This window comes from Alosa sapidissima, chromosome 10 (genome assembly GCF_018492685.1).
Source record: "Alosa sapidissima isolate fAloSap1 chromosome 10, fAloSap1.pri, whole genome shotgun sequence".
Lineage (NCBI taxonomy): Eukaryota > Metazoa > Chordata > Actinopteri > Clupeiformes > Clupeidae > Alosa > Alosa sapidissima.
Genome location: NC_055966.1, coordinates 25553783 through 25575275, shown reverse-complemented (window position 1 = coordinate 25575275; position 21493 = coordinate 25553783). Strand labels below are relative to the sequence as shown.

At 44.0% G+C, this 21493-nt stretch overlaps 1 protein-coding gene and 1 long non-coding RNA gene across 3 annotated transcripts in view; one reads left to right on the top strand and one right to left on the bottom strand.

Annotated features, from left to right (window-relative positions):
• Positions 1-288: 288 nt before the first annotated feature.
• me1 (malic enzyme 1, NADP(+)-dependent, cytosolic) overlaps positions 289-21493 on the bottom strand; it is a 108506-nt gene continuing 87301 nt past the window's right edge. Inside the window, exons 7-14 of one of the 2 annotated variants that reach the window (XM_042106509.1) lie at positions 10640-10749; positions 9382-9479; positions 8309-8422; positions 7108-7213; positions 6337-6479; positions 5852-6025; positions 1758-1856; positions 289-666 (exon numbers count right to left, since the gene is read on the bottom strand). In XM_042106509.1, the coding sequence (XP_041962443.1) occupies positions 499-666; positions 1758-1856; positions 5852-6025; positions 6337-6479; positions 7108-7213; positions 8309-8422; positions 9382-9479; positions 10640-10749 (1012 nt within the window). In that variant the 3' untranslated portion in view covers positions 289-498. Of the gene's footprint in view, positions 667-1757; positions 1857-5851; positions 6026-6080; positions 6249-6336; positions 6480-7107; positions 7214-8308; positions 8423-9381; positions 9480-10639; positions 10750-21493 lie in introns of those variants that run through there. The other variant, XM_042106510.1, reaches the window with a different exon arrangement.
• Positions 14002-21493, top strand: part of LOC121720433 — a 12127-nt gene continuing 4635 nt past the window's right edge. Inside the window, exons 1-2 of the long non-coding RNA XR_006034545.1 lie at positions 14002-14015; positions 19947-19949. This is a non-coding gene — a long non-coding RNA (uncharacterized LOC121720433). The remainder of the gene's footprint in view (positions 14016-19946; positions 19950-21493) is intronic.

The following is a 21493-nucleotide window of genomic DNA, read 5'->3' as shown; positions in this document are numbered from 1 at the left end:
TTATGTGCTGTGTGTGTGTGTGTGTGTGTGTGTGTTAAAGAGGAGAGAGTGAAGCAGAAAGAAAATGTGTGTATTTGTGTGTGTGTGTACATTGGTATGCAAATACTTTGATTTAGACATTCGATGTTAACTTTTAACTCTCTTCTAAATCTTTAATATTTTTCAACCATGTTGTTCAGACTGAATGTGTGAAAAGATTTAATAAGCTAATAACTCAATGAATTTATTTATCTGTGCTTTGTATGTGCTACTGCAGTACATTTTGAAGGACACACATTGACATTTCAGTGGTAATAAAAACACCTTTATTGAGTTAATTCCTCATTAACTGCTTTAGATTCCTTCGGGGTAGATAGGGGGCAACACACACCAACGTACAAAGCATTAAGAACATGTAAAAACAGTGCTACGATCGATAAAGCTAATTCATCTTCCTCCTTCTCTTCCACTTCCTCCTCTCCTTCTTTCCCAGTCGCCTGACCATGGTGACCATGTCCGTCACAACTTGCAGCTCTGGATGGTCATGGCGTCCTCTGGCCAGCGGTACGAGTCGACGGCGAACTCGTCGTAATCAGTGCTGTAGATGAGTGAGCGCACAAGGGCCTCCTTATCTTCAGGCTCAGGGCGCAGCGTGGCCATCTTGTGCTTGTATGCGTACTCTACTACCTGTGTATGCAAACAAAGGAAACACAGGGGACGACCACACACACACACACACACACACACACACACACACACACACACACAAAAAAAAGGATATGAGTATGTATGCAACATGGCACATGGTAAACATGGCAACATACTGGCAATTTAAGCTGACACTTTAATGAAATGTAAATAAATACTCTTGAATAACTAAAAATCATGCAATCTATACCTCCAATAACGCAATAAAAATCTTTTGATGGGAGGTTTTCTATGAGGAGCCCTATGGCTTTCTTGTGCTAAGAGAATTAAGCTTTTGAGAATGAGTTCTTTTGTTAAGGCTCTTATTAGGAGATTTACCATCTTCTCTGATTTAAAAAACTCAGGATTTCACTAATCCACAGACTTGAAATAACCCCCCAGATTTAGCCATTCAGAAGCAAAACACTATAACTGATTGTGTCTCTGTAGGGGAATGTCTGATCGCACTGTGCTCCTTGACAACAGGTAGGCAAGCTAAATAGCTTCTCAAGTGCTCACTCTCTGACCAATAACTGTGACGCCAAACAGGTCAAATCAGCTGCAAACGTGTCAACAATGCGGTTGGTGCACAACAGTCAACAGAAACTTGGGCACTGTAAAGTGCCTTGGGACTATATATTTCAATCGCTATTTCTACATGAATACTGAACTGAATCGAGTTTAATATTGAATAACTTACTTATGCTTGTGCCTATTCACCATTGACCCTTTACCCTTGCTTTGGCTGGAGGGAGTACAAATACACATATTTTGGATACCGAAAGGTTTGACTGGGATCTGTTTCTTTGTAAACTACCTCTAAACCTCTAACCTTTGTTATGAGCTATGAGCATTACTCTAACCAAAACATTTGAGGAACTCTGTTCTTCTTCAGTTTTCATCAGCAGAGTTAGCCTGGGGCATCTCTTTCAAAAGAGTGGTCTTTGTGAGGAAAGCATCTTTTTCAGAGGCCTCAAATGAGTATCCTCAGTCAGCTCAAAAGCTCAAGTTGCCTCCGCAGGGACTGAAAAGCACACTTTAAGCATTTGAGTGGCAAAGGCAAGACAAGGGAAAGTCACTAGTCATGTCACCTTGACGGCAATCTTCAAGGACACATCCTGGATGGTGGTGAGGGGAGGATAGAGTCTTCCCTCGGCAAGGTCTTTTTCTGTCACCAGGTCAGCGATGGTCTGCAAGAGGAAACAGACTACAAATCACATAATGCTACACCAGCATGTACAAAATACTGGTGCAGAGGTACACACGTGCGTGCACACACGCGCACACACACACACACACACTCAGATGAAAAAAAACATTAATCTCCTTCACTCCAAACCCCTCATGCATTCATACACACAAAGAGGAGTGTGCCTCAGTGAGCAAGAAGAAGCTTTTCTGAAGAGAACTGATATTGCTCAAGAACATTTTCAATGCCTTGCTACCTTCCTGGATCTGAGCTTAAAAACTCATCTTCCTTCGGAGCTCCCAGGCTTTAGACCACAGCCTCACGTCTCGCCCCACCCTCTCTCATCTCCAAACCCTCAGATTCTGTCTTCTGTCTCAATATTATTACACACCCAACTGAAGATGCTTATCAGGGCTTTGTGTTCCTCTGTCAAGAAAGGTCATCAGTCTGTGTGTCATAAACACATTACACAAAGCCCTGACCGCTGTGCGTCTGTCTTGTGCTTGACAGAAATACCTCCGATTTGACGCACTGTGATTGGGTAGCTGTGTGGTGTAGAGAGGCAGAATGCACAACCGTAACAGACGAGTAGAAAACAGAAAAATACGAGGCTCAGAAAGTGAAATATTCTAAATATTGCTATTACACTGGTGTGACAGCAGTGGAAATAATGGGATCACGGTGAATGAGTTGGCGTAGTCAAATTGTCCATATGATCAAATCCCTAGGAGGAGATGTGGTGCCAAAAGGCTGTGGGATCTAGTGAGGCTGTGGGATCTAGTGATTTGAGAAAATGGAGGCTTTAGGATCTAGTGATTTAATAACATAGAGCCTGTAGGATCTAGTGATTTGAGAAAATAGAGGCTGTAGGATCTAGTGATTTGAAAATAAAGAGGCTGTAGGATCTAGCGATTTGAGAACATAGAGGCTGTAGGATCTAGTGAGGCTATAGAATCTAGTGATTTGAGAACATAGTGGCTGTAGGATCTAGTGATTTGAGAACATAGAGGCTGTAGGATCTAGTGATTTGAGAATAATCAAATCTGTGTCACTGGATATTTGACTTCCTCACCAACCGTTCACAAGTGGTTAGAGTGGGGGGTCTGACATCTGACTCATTAACCATCAGCACTGGTGCTCCCCAAGGCTGTGTTTTGAGTCCACTGCTGTACAACATATACACACATGACTGCAAAGCCAACAGTAGTCATACCTCCATCATCAAGTTTGCAGATGACACAGTGATCTTGGGCCTGATTAGTAACAACAATGAACAGCTGTACTTGGATCAGGTTGATGAGGTGGCACAGTGATGTCAATCTAACAGCTTGACACTGAATATCAATAAAACCAAGGAAATGGTAGTGGATTACAGAAGGCAGCAGCAGAACTACAGTTACACCCCACTAATGATCGGCGGGCAACCTGTAGAGAGAGTCACAAGTTTTAAATACCTTGGTGTCCACATTACTGAAGACTTAACATGGACTGTTAACACTCAATATGTTCTGAAAAAGTCCAGACAACGACTCTACTTCCTTCGTCAGCTAAGGAAATTCAAAGTTTCTACATCCATCATAAAGGCCTTCTACACTTCAGCGGTTGAGAGTGTTCTAACTGGTAGAATCATCACCTGGTATGGGAACTCCACAGTTAGAGATTGTAGTACTCTGCAGAGAGTAGTGCGCTCAGCTGAACGTACTATAAGAACTCAACTCCCTGCTCTACAAGATATCTATTCCAGAAGAGTACTCCTAAGAGCCCAAAAGATTCTGAAGGACTCTTCTCATCCTAACAATGGATTATTCCTACCACTGAAATCAAGAAGACGCCTATGTAGTCACAAAGCCAGAACTGAGAGACTCAGGAGAAGTTTTTATCCCCAGGCCATCCGAACTCTGAACTCACACTATACTGACTTTGCACACATTCACTCCTCAGCACTCTCAAACATTTCCCAACTCTGAACTCACACTATACTGACTTTGCACTCATTCACTACTCAGCACTCATGACCCCCCCCCCCCCCACACACACACACACACCTACAAGACTTTTAGCACTTTTACATCCCTCTCCCTATGCTACAGACCTTTTATTTATTTTCTTATTTCATCACACGTCAAAACACACACACACACACATATCTGACTTTCTCCAACTTTTGCACATCTCCATAGAACTTTTTATTTATTATTTTTGATTTCTCCTCCATCTACCCATGTCCTTGATTGTCTAGCCTTTCTGCCCCCCCTACCCCCACCCCACCCCCATCACACACACTTACATCCTCACTGTCATCACTTCACATACATACAGCACACTGCTTGCTACAGTAAGCCTCCTCTACATACTTGCTGCACACTGCCCCCCCCCCTACATACACAGCACATTGTCTTCAGAATCTTCTCCACTCCCCTCCCGCCCACACACACATCTTCACTGTCATCACTCACATACATCATACATACAGTACTCTGCTTGCAATAGTAAGTCCCTGCCCTGCCCCCCCCCCCCCCCCCCTCCCTACATACACAGCACATTATTTCATCAGGAAGCTTCTCCAACACACATCCCCAACATACTTACAGCACACTGACAGCTCTGCTGTACACAATGGCTCCCCTGACACCAAAGGTATGCAGCACAATGCATAATGGATGTAAGCACAACAAATCTTATCTGACTAGGGACCCCACCACCACTTCAGAAAAAAAGAGTTGCCATCGCTACACTCATCCACTCATATGCACACAGACTAAAACAGAGAGAGAGAGAGAGACATACGGACACACACATATAGTACATACACAAACACACATAGACACACACTAACACCCAGATACACACAATCAGATTCACATGCATCCCACACAACTACATGTAGTCCCACATGACAGCATGATTTCCCCTGCAGAAGAGAGATGCAGTCACTTATTATCCCTCTCAGATCAACAGATATTATCCAACATACACCATCTACTGCCGCCCACCTCTTCAGTGACTCCACACCACGCACATCAATATTTATCCAAGCGTACATCAGTTACTTGACATTCAGATCATCTTACAGATTACACTTAGTGAGACTGTGGCATTTAGATTTGCATTAACTCAGTTGGTGGCTGCTTTTTCATCGAAGAGTCTAACAAGCAACGGAAAGACAATCAAGCTTCAGTAAAGTCGGAGACATTCACCGTTAACCCCCAGTACAGTATGCATTTAGATGAGATATGCTGAGTCACTGTCATCAGGGAAATATAAATAGATTGTTATTAAAGAATGTGATACTGTTTACCTTAACATGCATTTAAAACCCTCTGTGCCACACAGTGGAAATTACATGGTGTTTTTCAATTATAGGATGACCAAGCTGTTTATGAGAGAGAGCGGGGCTGGTCATGAATGGTGTCATAACTGTTTGCGTTGTGAGGTACAGTGTGTCCATCCATCGGAGTGAGCGTGTGTCTGTGTGTGTGCGTCATATGTTTGCTCAAACTGAGGCTATAGGTTTGTTTAAACACAGCGTGATTAGGGGGTGAGAAGTGCATGTGATAATACTGAACAGGTCAAACTGAGAAGACCCTGTACACATACACTTACGTCTGTGTGTGTGTGTGTGCGCTTGTGCTTGTGTATTGTTTTTGTCAGTGTGTGTGTTTATGGGAGGGGAGTGTATGTATAATGCATATACATGCTGCTTTTTATCATAGAAACAGATCAATATCTTTGTCCCTGGTGACCCAGCTGGTGCATGTGGTCAGGCCTGCATCTAAATGGCTAATGTCATCATCTGACAATTAACATTTGAAAAGCCAAGCCATCAACTAACAACTGTGGCCAGGCATTGCTCCTGAAGCCCTTTCTAACAGGCTGTACTCGGATATTTGAACATCTCCACCAACCACATTTACTTTGTCCAAAATACTCTGGAATACACTAGCTTTCACTAAGTGACGTGTGTGTAGAAATGGATCGGGATGGAGAGCACGTTACCTCGGCAGTGGTGAGGAAGATGTCGTCCGTGATGTTTCGGACGGCACAGGCTGCGACTCCCAAAGCCACGCCAGGAAACACGTAGGAGTTGTTGCCCTGGCCGGGGTAGAACTTGCGGCCGTCGGGAAGGGTCACGGGGTCAAACGGGCTTCCGCTGGCGAAGATGCCTCGGCCCTGAAGGGGACGCGAGGAAAATGGAGGGAAATGATGTTGAGAAACAGTTGATGAACGCAAATAAACACAGTCACAGACACACACACACACACACACACACATGCATGACCACACACAAGATGCCTCGGCCCTGAGGGGACGCGAGGAAAATGGAGGAACACAAATAAACACAGTCACAGACACACACACACACATGCATGACCACACACAAGATGCCTCGGCCCTGAAGGGGACGCGAGGAAAATGGAGGGAAATGATGTTGAGAAACAGTTGATGAACGCAAATAAACACAGTCACAGACACACACACACCTCTGTGATGGTGTAACACTGCTCAGCAGTGCACTCAGCTTTACTGGTGGGGTTGCTGAGAGCAAATATGATTGGTTGCTCGTTAAAAGATGCCATGTCCCTGATTATCTGCTCTGTGAAAGCACCAGCAATGGCTGCCACACCTGCAACACAGCAAGTCAATTCACAATTACTCACACACACACACACACCTGTGTGCACAGTTGTGGGGCAGCTGTGGCCTACTGGTTAGGGCTTCAGGCTTGCCGGTTCGATCCCCGACCAGTAGGAAAAAGGTGGGCGGGGGAAGTGGTTGAGCACTGCTCACATCCCATGCACACATCCACGGCTGAAGCGCCCTTAAGCAAGGCACCTAACCCCCTCACTGCCCCCCGAGCGCCGCTGTAGCAGGCAGCTCACTGCATCGGGATTGGTGTGTGCTTCACTTCACTGTGTGTTCACTGTGTTCAAGTGTGTTTCACTAATTCACGGATTGGGATAAATGCAGAGACCAAATTTCCCTCACGGGATCAATAGAGTATATATACTTATTTTCTCTCTCTCTCTCTCTCTCTCTCTCTCTCTCTCTCTCTCTCTCTCTCTCTCTCTCTCTCTCTCTCTCTCTCTCTCTCTCTCTCTCTCTCTCTCTCTCTCTCTCTCTCTCTCTCTCTCTCTCTCTCTCTGATAAAGGAGACATGGTTGAAAGTGGTGTAAATGACACCTAGAGATGTTTGTTTCTAAGGACACAGAGGCATTTGGTACAAGCTTAAGTTGGAGCTGTATGGAGAGTACCTATAATAGCTGTGGGCTTGAGCTGCTTCACCACATCCTCCAGGTGCTTCATCTGAGGATGCTCATGGGCAAACCGCTCCTTCTCATGGGTCAGGTGGTCTCGGCCCTGAGAGAGAGAGAGAGGGGGGGGGGGGGGGAAGGAGAGTGGAAAAACACGGTAAAAAGTCAGCCTGGCTAAAGGGCAAGGTTAAGCAGTCTAACACACATAACAATGCACATCATCAAGTGAAGTGCTGCACTCTCTGGCTTATATGTCTGTCAGATGCCACCTCTGAAAGGCAAATCTCACACTTTTATGTTCTGCCTCATGCTATTCGAGAAAAAGAAATCCATTGACACAATGCACCTCACTCCAAAACCACCCCTGTTTTGGTTAGTCTTTGTCAATCTCACGCAAAGCCAGCCTTGAAAGCTGACCACCCTGGATGAGGCCATTATGTGCAAAGACATTTTCCTCTTCACAAGGTTTCCTTCCTGCAGCCAGAACTATCACATACCATTTTTGTAAGGAAGATGCATATCCCGTATTCTCAATCAAACCAAAAGATATTGAATTATTTTTAAAATAATCTATTTAGTTTAAGGTTTTAGATCTTAATTTCATATTTTTGTTTTTAACGACAATTCCTGTCATTTTAATGACAGGTTTTGACACATTTCAGGTTTCACTATTGCAAAACCTGTGTGTCTCTCTCTCTCCTCTCTAGGCACATTACCCTGAAAAGCCTTCCCAAGAAAGGACGCTGATGAAGCAGTGGCCAGTGGCTGGAGGACGCTAGAGATCAAAGGTGTGGTTGGTTGGTGGGTTCTCCAAAACACAGAGGAAGAACGCTTCCTTCCAGGAACAGCTACAGTTGTCTGAGGTTCTGCTGCATATAGGAAACTGCACCCACAGAGTTCTTTGGAACACTAACGACCACATCTATACACTCAATACAATAGACCCACCCATATAATCTGTAGTGGAGGTGGATTTAACAGACAACTAACCAAGCTTCCCCATAAGCCTGACTGATGAACAGCTCTAATGTCTTCACTGGTACCATGACATGCTGTGCCTGTTTCATCTAGTGTGTTTTCTACACTCGACAGGGCCAATTATCACAGGTGGTCAAGCGTAGTGAACAACCTCTGCCACAGCTATGTGACTTCCTCAGTGCACGGCGGAACAGCCCACGGGAGATCTCGAGGAGAGGGTTACCTTGACGATGAGGCCCTTGGAGTCGACCATCCAAATCTTTCTCAGGCACTCGTCCAGTGGAAGTCCTTCCTTCGCCATTGCCATGGCGATCAGGTCAGCTATGCCCATGGCAGCCTGGGAAACAAGCAGGAAAAGAGATGAAGGGAAACAGCGGATGGTGCTGAGGGTGGGGCTATGTTTTTACCCTCTATTGTTTGCTTTATAATCACACGGGTCACAAGTTGCTCTGCACATCTTCTCAACAGTAGATACCCTTTGACCTGAACGGCTGTCGACCTGAATCATTGTTGACTTGGACTTCTGTCAACCTTATCAGATACTGACCTAAAAAGCCCTCTGACCGCATTGCAAATAATTATTAATATAAATTAATATAAACCTGGTGTGCAGATTTGGTTTATTACTAAAACGGAAACAAGAAACATCTGCCGTTGCTGCAGAAAGTTATGACCTATTTTGTTCAGTTAATTTCTGATTTGCAGAGAACAAAGAAGGTGCAAAAGTCATACAAAGTAAGACAGTGTAAGAACTGAAATTAACTACTAGTTGTCAACATTCTCCCTAATATAAGTCAGAGTATCGTCAAAATGCATATGACACCGTTATTTTAAGGTAAAAATAAACAATATTGAGTTGCTTAAATCTTGTTGATCCATCCGTGCCTCTCTACGTGGTCATCCACCATTTGACTGGCTTCGTCTAGCGGTGTGGTCAATGTTCGGGCCCTACTCTGGTACAAACAATTATGTGCTAATTTCAGCATAATTGGCATGTTTAATGATGACCTGGCGTTTAAGGCAGATTAAGATGCCCATTCTGGCCTCTATAAAACAGCTCTGATGGCACAAGGAAAATGGGAACAATGGTTGGTGGTTAGTTCTCCAGCAATTACAGTCAATAAACTAGATGTGTTACAAGTAGGAGCTAGCCAACTGAATGATGTAACACTGGGCTACCGTATGTAGTGTTATATACATTACAAAATATCCATATAATACATACAGCATATTATATTCTGTATATCATATTTACATTTTTTAAATTTTCAGATTAATTGAGGTCAACAGACTTACCTCCCCCGCTCCCTGGAAGACAATGGTATGGTCTGTCATTTTGCTCTTAGTGATGCGGAGGGCAGCGAGGAGCCCGGCCACTGCCACCGCAGCTGTGCCTAGGGGGGACAAGAGAATAACACACATAATATGTATTATGCTATCAGTGCCCACCAATAAGGCTCTGTGACTAAGGACATCTGTACACACAGATCCTACACCATATCTGGAGAAATACACTCATACTATACAGAGCACACACTGAATCACGAATACACATTCATAAAATGCACATGTATCTCACTGCATTATGTTGCTGTATTGTGATGATCTCATGGCCTTGTTCTATTTAAGACCGGCCAGAGACTTTCCCTCGGTAAATAACCTCGGTCTTCGGTTTCCATTATGTTGTAAATATCAGGGACATTTTCAAATAGAGAAAATCGATACTAGAAACTACTGATCAGTGCTTAGCAACGGTTGTAAGAAAATAAATAAATAAATAAATAAATAAATAAATAAATAAATAAATCAACCAATCTATTATTAAAACATGTCATAAAACAATGTCCTTTTTGATATATCTGAGGGTGATTTTTCTTTACAAATACAAGTAATGTCTGCTACTAGCCAATCTAAACTGTCACTACCAAGCTGTTTTTGAATGTCCCTGGTTTTATTGTTTTATTGTGGTCTGGGCCGCAGTCTAGCTTTGGAAACAGAACTGTCTGAAGTCTGAGGTTTCACCTCATGATGGAAATACACCATTTCCTTGTAGGTGTTTGAAAAAAGAGCTGATTGCAGCATGTTGGCATGGGTTTGCCTGCTGATGGCAAGTCTTTAAAAGACAGTGAGTGAGTGAGAGAAAGAGAGGAGAAATAAATGTGGTTAAAATTAAGACCCTTTCAATTTGAGGGCTACTGTAATTACAACTAAATCCTCTTGGAATGTTGTTTTCATTTGACTCAGACGAGGAGCTGGTGGCAGACGTGTGGAACGAGCAAGCTGGCCGGTCGGGCTCCCATTTATCTAAATCAGCAGCAGAGCTAGGCCTATGCTATGTTCTGGGTCCAGAACACATGTGTCTGAGGAGGAAGGGGTGTGTGTGTGTGTGTGTGTGTGTGTGTGTGTGTGTGTGTGTGTGTGTGTGTGTGTGCGCGCCTGTATGACAATGCAGGTCAAACTGTGTGTCCATGTGCACACAGGTATGTGGAGAGGCAGATATGTCTGTGTATGCAGTGTGTCTGTGCCTGTGTGTATACTGGTCTGAGAGTGGTACCTTGGATGTCATCGTTGAAAGTGCAATATTTGTTGCGGTATTTGCTCAGCAGGCGGAAGGCGTTGGTATTGGCAAAGTCCTCAAACTGAATCAGGCAGTCCATGCCAAACCTGCCAATCAGAGAGAGAGAGAGAGAGAGAGAGAGAGAGAGAGAGAGAGAGAGAGAGAGAGGAATGACAGGGTAAGACTCCAACATGATACACAGATGGCAAGGCTACAGGTGGAAAGCATTCATAAAATTAACAGTGAAAGAAGAAAGAAAGAAGTGATAGAGAGAATAGTCTGGAAGAGAGGCCAGTTTTCTTTGGCTGTCATTGGCTCTCGGAGCAGCACACTGTTTGAATGTGGTTTCTGGTTACATCGTTCAGGCAGAACCTGTTTGATGAAGCCCCTCACAACATAATTTGATCACTGTTTTTGTCCAATGTTATGTAAGCATAATAAAAACATTCAAAAGAAATAAGACCTATGGAAATGCATTCTCTACCCATGTAGTCATTTTCTATCTGCTTTATGTAGATGAGTGAAAGCTTTTTAAAAGGTAAATTGAACACAGCTGCATTTAGAATGTATGTGATTTAATATGTAAGTGTGTGTGTGTGTGTGTGTGTGTATAGCAGTCTCTCTTAAATGGTATTGAAATGAAAGTCAATTAAAACAGTGGCTGTAGGAGAATAGCTCTGATGGGACAGACTCTGCGCTTAATGGAGTACAATGTCTGTTCCTGTTTGGTCTTTTATTTATTTATTTTTTAAATGCAATGCAATTAAAAGCAATGGGGGATCCATTAAGATAATGGTAAAGAAGCAGAATGATTAATGTACCCCTTCTTGGAGAGTGAGTGAGTGAGTGAGTGAGTGAGTGAGTGAGTGAGAGAGAGAGAGAGAGTGTGTGTGTAAATATGTCTGTACAAACTGTGCCTAAATGTGTATGTTATGTGTGTATTGTATACATGTGAGTAAGAGTGTATGTGCATGTATACATGTGAGTCAGAGTGTATGTTTTTCTATGTGCAACATGTTTGAACATACACTTGGTATCAACAACACCTGGACTGCACATATGAGTGCACATACCAATGTGGCATAACGCCATTCAACAAGCAAGGTAGGTGATATCATTTCTTTATGTTAATTTATATGAAAAGGGGCAATGATATGTGTATCAATACACTGCTATCATAATTGATCGCTCTCCACTGACTTTGCATTGTGTGAAGGTGTCTGCTTGGAAATTTTGACATCTAACGATGCCTAAAGACTGCTGTGTGTATGATGTATTACCACCAATAAAATAAGCTAGAACAAGCTACAGAACAACATGAATAGTTCCCCTATGGGTAAAGCAGCTTTCAGTGATACTGACACCCCTTGGGTACTCTAGGACTAATCTGGGACCTGTGCCCCCTCTGCTACCCTGAAGAGGGCGCCATTTCGCTGCTATTCCAACTCTCCCTGTGTCCTGGACTGCACCGAGCATGAAGCACAGTAGTCTACAGGCTCGGAGGGTGAATCTACCAGTTCAGTGAGCCTGTTTAGGAAACTCACGTTACTGGCCATTGACACTGCAAGTCTCAATGAACCCCTCACTAAATGGTGGCATGAAGAAGAGGATAGACCCACATCTTTAGTAAATACAGGAGCAGGATAGTAGAGGGGGCACAGGTCCCAGATCAGTCCTAGAATAACCAGGGGGCGTCAGTATCAGCTGTACTGACAGAGTAAAGTAGGTCTAATGTTGTTGAGATGTCATTTATAGCTATGTAAAACTGGATTAGCTGTGATTTAATGTTTTGCTGCACTTATGGTGTGCACTAGAAATGCAGTAAATCTGTTTATTATTGATACTTGAAATGTGTTGATTCCAGGCAGATGGGCTTGTAAGTAGCCTGACATTGCCAGACTCAATTCTATTCAGAATTTGAGTCTGATGCTGCACCATTGGGATGTGATTATAGGGCGTATTTCAAATGATACAGGGGAAAAATGCCTCTGCACACAATTGGATAGGCCTAACCAATCAACACAGCAAAATCTAAACATCTAGCTTCTCTAGCGACAGCCTTTTTATTGTAAACAAAATCAACTGAAGCACACTCAGGCGACGTGAATGACTAGGCACTGTTGCCCATCTGTCCATCGTTAAAGCCCGCCCAAACGATTTCATTGGCCCAAACACCTGGTTTGGTCATAGAGGCTTCTCAATAGACCAAGGTTGTTTCCCAAAGTCGAGAAAGCATAAGTCAAAGGCTGCATTTCAAAGGTCGCCACATCACCGAACTCCGCCAGGCACTGTTCCAATGTTAAAGGGACACCAGGCAACCAAGGTTTTCGTGTTAATTACTCATCTTCGTAAGTCGGTATATGGTTAAATGACTCATTACAGGGTGAATGAAGACTCTCTCGCCCGCCCCTACTGCCTGTAGGAAGAATATCCCGCTTGCAAGTTCAGTGTATCGTACCCGCCGACCGAAGCAGGATCAGTTTACATCCTGCATCCACAGCACAGAGGCAGGCTAGCGAAACGCGATTGTTGCAAACGTGTGTATAATGGCAGAGCCAGCGAAGAAGCAGCGAAAACCCTTGATGGAAGATGCAAAGAAAAAGGAAAAGAGCTTCAGACCGAGCGAGGGGGAGTTTCATAGAGAAAAAGCATCAGGCTTGCCTGGTGTCCCTTTAAGAATGCTCCGAAATTCGCATCCTTCGTTCTGAAAATTTTCAAGGATGCATCTGTGGATCCTCAGGTGAACAAAAATACCCATAATCCTCTGCGTTGGCAATCATCGGAGCATCTGAAACAGAAGGAAACAGTCGGACTGCGGTGACGTGCATGTTCACACTAGCTAGTCTGTTCCAAAGTAGAATCCGAGAACGCTAGGGAGGCCTCTAACCTCATCTTCATAGAACCTGACTCGCAAAGAAGGAAGTATGCTCGACTTTGGGAAACAGCCCAGACCTTTTGTGGGCGGGTTAAAGGAGAAATCCGGTGTTAAATGGGTTTTAGATATGTTAAGTATGACCATAAGCTAGAGTTATGGATGAGGGGTGACCCTATCCAGACCCGAAGCATTCCGAACTTAGCCAATTGTTACATAGCGCTAGCAACAGAGCATCTCTCACACTGCAAACATATCGCTTTTTTAACCCATCTACATGGCTAACAAGAGCTCCACACTTCGTCGACCGTGTAATTAATTCTTAACATTTAAAACAAGACATTGGCAACATTGTATGTGTGCTGAAAGTTTATTTAGAAGGCAGTTTATAGACACTACCTGCAGTAACTTTTCCACTTGTTTTCTGGGCGACGCCATTTTAAATTTAAGACTCGATAAGTCTATTGACGACACACCCTCCTTTTTGAATGATCACACACAGTCCTCCTGTCAACAACATGAGATTTGTGTTCGTCGATAGACTTTTCGAGTCTTAAATTCAAAATGGCATATGAGCAGTATGAGAGATGCCCTGTTGCTATGGAAGAATCGGTAAAAACTGGCTACGTTCGGAATGCTTCAGGTCTGGATAGGTTCACCCCTCGTCCATGACTAACTTATGGTCATAGTTAACATATCTAAAACCCATCCCCAGACATGTGGACTCGAGTCACATGACTTGGACTCGAGTCATGATTTTAATGACTTCAGACTTGACTTGATAAAATTCGGCATGACTTGCGACTCGACTTGGACTTGAATACTATTCACTCAAGACTTGACTCGGACTTTGCCTCTTTGACTTGTGATGACTTGACATGTCTCGAATCAAAAACTAAATTTCCTGATCGTGTACCAGTCAACCCAGAGACGCTTTCCCGCGACTAAAAAAAAATAAAAAATAGCGGAGACAAGCGGCCAGAGCACAGTTCAGTAGCCTACTACCACTACCCCCCACACGCGTTACGCATTGTGTGTAGGGCACCAAGAGACAGAGGAAGGACCAACATTTAGCCAATCACTAGTAGCTTTATTGCAAACTGATTTGCACTCTTGTTAGAGAACGTTTGTCAAAAAGCACCAACAGCATGTTACATAAAGATGATACTTTTCGAGTCCTCTCCATTAAGATCCAACTTGAACTTATGCTACTGCATTTAATTGAGAACGCATCTAAGTACGCACGAGAGGGAGAGAAAACGAGTAGGTTCCAGCTGGCTTGTCATTGTTGATGATGATTGATATCTTCTTTTAAATACAAGAAACATATAAAAAGAAATCGTGGAGGCAACAAATATGAGATTAGAGGAGATTGTGAATGTATCCGGTTCTCACTAGTCTACTATACTGTTATAAACTATGAGATCCAGGTCACTATGACATAGCTGCACTCACTGTGATTTGGAAAGTGGACAAGAATATTATGAAGAGTTGTCTTTGCCTTGTGTAATGGAACTGGTGAGTCTTGAAGTATTCAATAATTTATTTACATGAAGCACATGATATGCCGATTGAAACGCATTCCACTCAGCTACTGTAGCTAGGTGGCTACTGGCTACCAGGCTCATAATTCACTTTTAATTGCAAACAGAAAATGTCAAGCAAGCATCATGTCATACATGCTTCTCTTTCCAAAGGAATGAAAGCTGTTTGTGCCAACTTAATATCATGCTTATCATTGTTAATATTGTGCTATACATGTGGCACAAACAATGTTTGAGTTTGTGGACTAGCCATAGGCTACTGTAGGCTATATTTGAACGGAGCTGGTAAAAAAAGATCATTATGAGAACGTGTGGACAGTGCACAATGGGCTTAAATTAGATAAACAGCATCAAATGTGTAGTATTTCTTAAGAAATGAATACTTTAGAACACAATTACTGTCATTATTATCTTTTAAATAATATAAAAGTGTTGACCTTGGCTTCCCTTATGAGTCTCCACTGGCAGACAGCCTAATGAATTGTTTGCAGGCAAATCTGTGGCCTAGCGCAGTGAAATACCATCAGTCAAATTATTACTCATCCTTACAGTGGGCTCCGCAATTTGGAAAAACATTATATATATTTGCAGCTGTGCTGAGTGTCATGTAGCTATCCGTTTTGTACAGATTACTCAGGTATGCACATGTGTATATTACACAGGTATGCACATGCATATGTCGTAAAAGATTACAAGACAGAAACATTGAACATATTTTAATCTGTATTTATAAAAAAAATACTGTGGATTAGATGGAAGTGCAGCTTATGTTTAATGTTATGTATGTATTATCTTTGAGAAAAGTAATCTCATCACACCAGTTTTCACATCCTGCTTCCCAGTGTATACTGGGTGCATATTAAAAAGGTCCTGGATTCTTTCAACCATTAACATGTGAATCCCTATCAGTGAAGAAAACTGTGGGTACACTCTCAATACATACTACCTACCTACAGTATATTGTAGTCATGTAATCATTTCACTTATGTTTGGTTTCTGTGTGTCAGTGCTGTTCTTATGCCGTTCATCTTGCCCATGGGAAAACAAATAAAGTCTGTACTGAGCTGGAGTGAAATGAAGTCTAATTCCAATCACTAACTAAAGGGGACCCCCGAGGCTTGAAGAAACTTAAAATAAATAAGCTAGGACAAAGTAATGGAGTCGGATCCCCCACAGAAGTAATCGTTCACATTACAGATCTATTACCCAGGACTGGTTAAGGGATTTAACCAAGAACATGCCATTAGCCTTAAGCATTAATCAGTTCCAAACAGCTCCAATTACTAAATAATAAAATGGGAGTTCAATTTTCAGCGCTGTTACTAGAATTAGATCAGGTTTACAATCAGAGCATTTTATGACAGACCTCCACGCTCTGGTTCCCATGCAAACACTGAATCAGTGTGAGCAAACGTGTTGAGCTGATGTTGTGTCATTTACATCAGAGCAGAAAAACCTGGAATTCTAAGCAATGTTCTCTAGATGGTGGGTTACACAACACACAGAGAGCACAGCACACGCACACAGACAGGAACACTTAACACTCTGTAAAGCGGCATAAGACATGTGCTATGTTTTGGCGCTTTATAAGTTATATTAAATTGAAATTGAATAATGAATAATACAAGGTCTTTACATTTTTGGAACATTGTCGTCAATCTTCAGGCCTGCAGGTGTGTAAAAGAGTGTGTGTGTGTGTGTGTGTGTGTGTGTGTGTGTGTATAAGCATAGGTGTGTATGTGTGGGCCCCTGTAGTGGGGATGCTGGTGGTAAGAGAAGTGAGATCTTGATAAAAGCACAGGGGTCACACCAGCTCACACTCCTGCCAGGAGAGGAAATGAAGCACAGGCAAAACAAGGAGGGCCAGCAGCACCTTTAACCTGCTCCATACACACACACACACACACACACACAGAGACACTCTCACACACACACAGAGACACTCTCACACACACACACACACTCGCTCTCTCTCTTTCTCTCTCTCTCTCTCTCACACACACACACACACACTCACACACTCACACTCACACACTCTCATGCACACTCTCACGCATGCACACACACACATACACACACACACACACTCATGCACACTCTCACGCATACAAACAAAGTCTGTGTGTGTGTACATGTATTTGATTGTCTCTGTGTGCATGTGTGTGTATTCCTGTGTGTGTGTCTGTATGTGTGTGTAAAAGTGGGCAGGTGTGTATGTGTGCTCTCACTCTATCCTCCTTTCTCCATTCTCTCTCTCTCTCTCTCTCTCTCATTCATCTTGCTCTCACTCTATCCTCCTTTTCTCTTTCTATCTTCTCCATTCTCTCTCTCTCTCTCTCTCTCATTCATCTTGCTCTCACTCTATCCTCCTTTTCTCTTTCTATCTTCTCCACTCTCTCTCTCTCTCATTCATCTTGCTCTCACTCTATCCTCCTTTTCTCTTTCTATCTTCTCCATTCTCTCTCTCTCTCTCTCTCTCTCTCTCATTCTGTTACTGTCTGGTTAGAGACGCCCCCTGCGTGCCTCACATGTGGAACAGACTCCTTTCACTGCATTTTTCATCTTGCTCTCACTCTATTCTATACTTCTCCTCATTCATTCACATTTCTTATCCTCCTTTTCTCTTTCTATCTTCTCCATTCTCTCTCTCTCTCTCATTCTGTTACTGTCTGGTTAGAGACTCCCCCTGCGTGCCTCACATGTGGAACAGACTCCTTCCCCATAGAACTGAGTATACTGATAGAAATCTGTGCAATAATATGCCTCACTCTGGACACAAGGGTCTGATGAATTACTCAATGTTAAATCAAATATTGTAGTAATTAAATCGAAGATTGTAATCTTACTGTATATTAAGACTAAACGAAACACAGATTTCCCATGAGGCAACATACCAGACACCATCAACAACATACTGGTGGGTATTGCTCAATTGTTTGTGTATTGCTTGAGAAGTACCCAGATTTCCTATGGGGTGACAAGACCAGACCCCATGTGCTGCTCCATTTCTAGTGTATTGCTTGTACATCCCTCACTGAACCAACCTGCCTCCACGACAGCAACCCCACCTCTCAGCCACACAACCGCAGCAGAGGCCTCACACCAGGTGGGAGGAGGAGATCAGGGAGGAAACTGTGAATATCAACGACCACTCGCTAGAACCACAGAACCCAACCACCCCTTTAACCCAACACCCAACAGAAAGCATTCTGTAATGGAGCCTTGTCACTGTGGATGTCTGTGGAGCAATATAAGGGTGGAGGCTAACGGAGAGATGATGTCTGTCTATGCTCTATGAGGGGGAAAGCGTTTCCTATGACAGGGCCAAGTGTGCAAAGTACTAAAACATCTCCAAACTACAGAGCGCAGAGGAGACAGTACGTGGCCAAGGAAACAACCATAAACATTTCATTGTCTGGGGCGTCAGAAGCTCAGCCGCAGAAAGGCCAATGAGTTGTCATCACCCCATCGCACAGCACCGCACCACATCACACCACCACAGTGCCCCCTGGTGTTGGAAGGTGTGCATGACAGCAAGTTTACAGAGGTCAGGTTTAAAGTGTCAGTGGGGAGGACTGTGGAGGAAGTGCATTTTAAGGGCTCGGTAAAAAGAGAAGGAACTGTCAGGTGTGTGTGTGTACGTGTACGTGTGTATGTGTGTGTGTGTGTGAGAGAGAGAGTCTGTCCATGAGACTTTACCCAAACAAAAGGTAATGTTCCCCGAAGCAGCAGCAGATTTTGATGGCCACAAAGGAAAAAACTCCACGTTTGTATTCCAAGGATATCATCTTGACCAGAGTCCAGGCGGGTCCCTCTTCCTCTCTGCTCACTGGACCAAACTGGAGCCCAGAACCTGGCTGTGTGAGCGCTGGTCCTGACCATGGGGCCCGGCCTGGCTTCTCGCTGCTAAATCAGTCGCACTCGCGATGACAGCTACGAGCTCCGAGGGTGACGGCTGCTACGGAAACGGATCAGTGTGCTGCTGCTCGGAGTTGGCAGAGGGACAGAACACCCAACACGCGCCCACCTCCACACACACACACACACACACACACACACACGCACACACACGCACACACACACACACACACATACACACATACATGCACTGGTAAAAGGAGTTTGTGGAGAATAAATGAATATATTTTTCTACTGCACTGCTGTCTACTGCCACCTTCTCCCCTCACACACCACCTTATCCAGTGGTGCACCTCCGTAGACGTGGGGGTGGCCCCCACAGTCTCTCACAAACACATACACAGGGAAACACCCCTACCTACACACGCACACATGCACGCACACAGGCAAGCTCACACGCGCACGCACACACACACATACACACACTGTACAGACAGCCATCAATTTTCCCTCACTGCTCCAGCAGACAGGTTTCTTTGGCACATCTCTTCCGCTGTCAGCAAGCCAAGAGTGGGGAGAGAGAGAGAGAGAGAGAGAGAGAGAGAGAGAGAGAGAGAGAGAGAGAGAGAGAGAGAGAGAGAGAGAGAGAGAGATGGAGAATGAGGGCAAGAAAAAGAGATAAGGATGAAGAGCAAGAGAAATAAAGGAAGAGAAGATCAAATTGAAGCGTGGCTGCACAAAGAGGGAGGAAATTGGGAGGAATACAGAGAGACTGAGGACGGAGGAACATTTGAGTCGTATAGACAAGCCGAAGAGAGAACATTCTCCAGTGGAATAAAAGCAGAGGAAACAAGACTCCTTGAGCTAACACTCACAGTGCCAAATATCCACAGCCCATCATATCACACATGTGTGTGTGCTATGAAACTCTATGCACCTAGTTAGTCATTTACACACACACACACACACACACACACATACACGCACGCACACACACGCACACACTCAATGGACATGAGTGCATGTACAGTAAGTGTATGTATATGTCTCTTTTGCTGTGTGTGTGTGTGTGTGTGTGTGTGTGTGTGTGTGTGTGTGTGTGTGTGTGTGTGTGTGTGTGTGTGTGTGTGTGTGCGCCTGTGTGTGTATGTGTGCATGTGTGCGTGTGTGTGCGTGCATGCATGTGTGTGTGTGTGCTGAGTAAAGGTCAGCCAGCCAGGTTTTGGTTAGACCTCATGACCCAGACCTGCTGACATCCTAAAACAGAACCTAATATTTCTGTGGAAACATTTAAAACATATACACACAGCAACCCTACACACAGTAACAAGATGTGCCTGCATGGCCCTAGGTATACCAAAGTGCATGCATATGTGAAACATATATATATATATACACATCAGGATCAGGATATATATCAGGAGAAGGAGGGGAGAAGAGAAGAGAGGAGGAGAGAGGAGAAGAGAAGAAGAGAAGAGGAGAGAGGAGAAGAGAAGAGGAGAGAAGACACCCGAAGGATGCTATAGTCATCTTCAGCCATCTCTGTAAGCATCCTGTAATACTGCTCTTCTGTACAGGAGGCATTTTTCCTTGTGCTGGTGATGCATAGCTCATAGTGAGGATATCACACATTCAAACAAGAGAAAATGGCTCTTTGGCACAGCACAGCAAGTCCAGTCCGTTCGCTTTGAGAAGGTGCTGATGCCAAGACTTCGCTGTGGTGGGCAAACTGCTTATTGCCACTAGTTATTATTACACAACATTGGATATCCATGACGATAGAAGATCTTTTCAAACTCTAGTGGGGAATAGGGGAGGGAGAGAGAGGGAGATACAGAGAGAGAGGGGGGGGGGTGGATGGAGAGAAAGGGAAATAGTGATGGATGGAGGATGAAAGAGATATGGGGATGGAGAGAGAAAAAATAAAGAAGAGTAGGAGAGAGAAAGAGAAAGAGAGAGAGAGAGAGAGAGAGAGAGAGAGAGAGAGAGACTGAGTGTGAGAAATTATTTGAAACTCATGTGGAGATTCATTCAGACATGGGGGTAGGGGAAGAGGGGTTGGGGGTAAAACTGTGAAAGCGTCTGGGGGTAACTCCATCGTGACCAAGCGAGGGAGGAAAGAGAATGCTAGATTGTTCCGGAAGCTGCTTTCGTGCAGATCTCGGGCAGAACAAATGGCAGAGAGGGCTTGAAAGGGTTCTCCTCTCCTCTGCACACATTCCGAAGGGCCGTGCACGACGCAGACCACATAGAGGGTCATGGACGACAGGGACCCTCTGTCCAAACACAGCTGTTCAAGCAGGGAGAGGCACACACACACACACACACACACATGCATGTTCTTCACACAGAAACACCACATCAGCAACACACTCGACACTCACGTACACACACGCACACATACACCCACACACACACATGCAAATTTATTCACTCAGACACCCTCACAACACAAAACACATGTACACATGAGGACAAAAACGCACGCACGCACGCACGAACGCACACACATTAAAATACTGCTCAGGAAGCAGAGTTGCAGTATAAGCCCTATTGCTGGTGTAAGGTGTAATGACA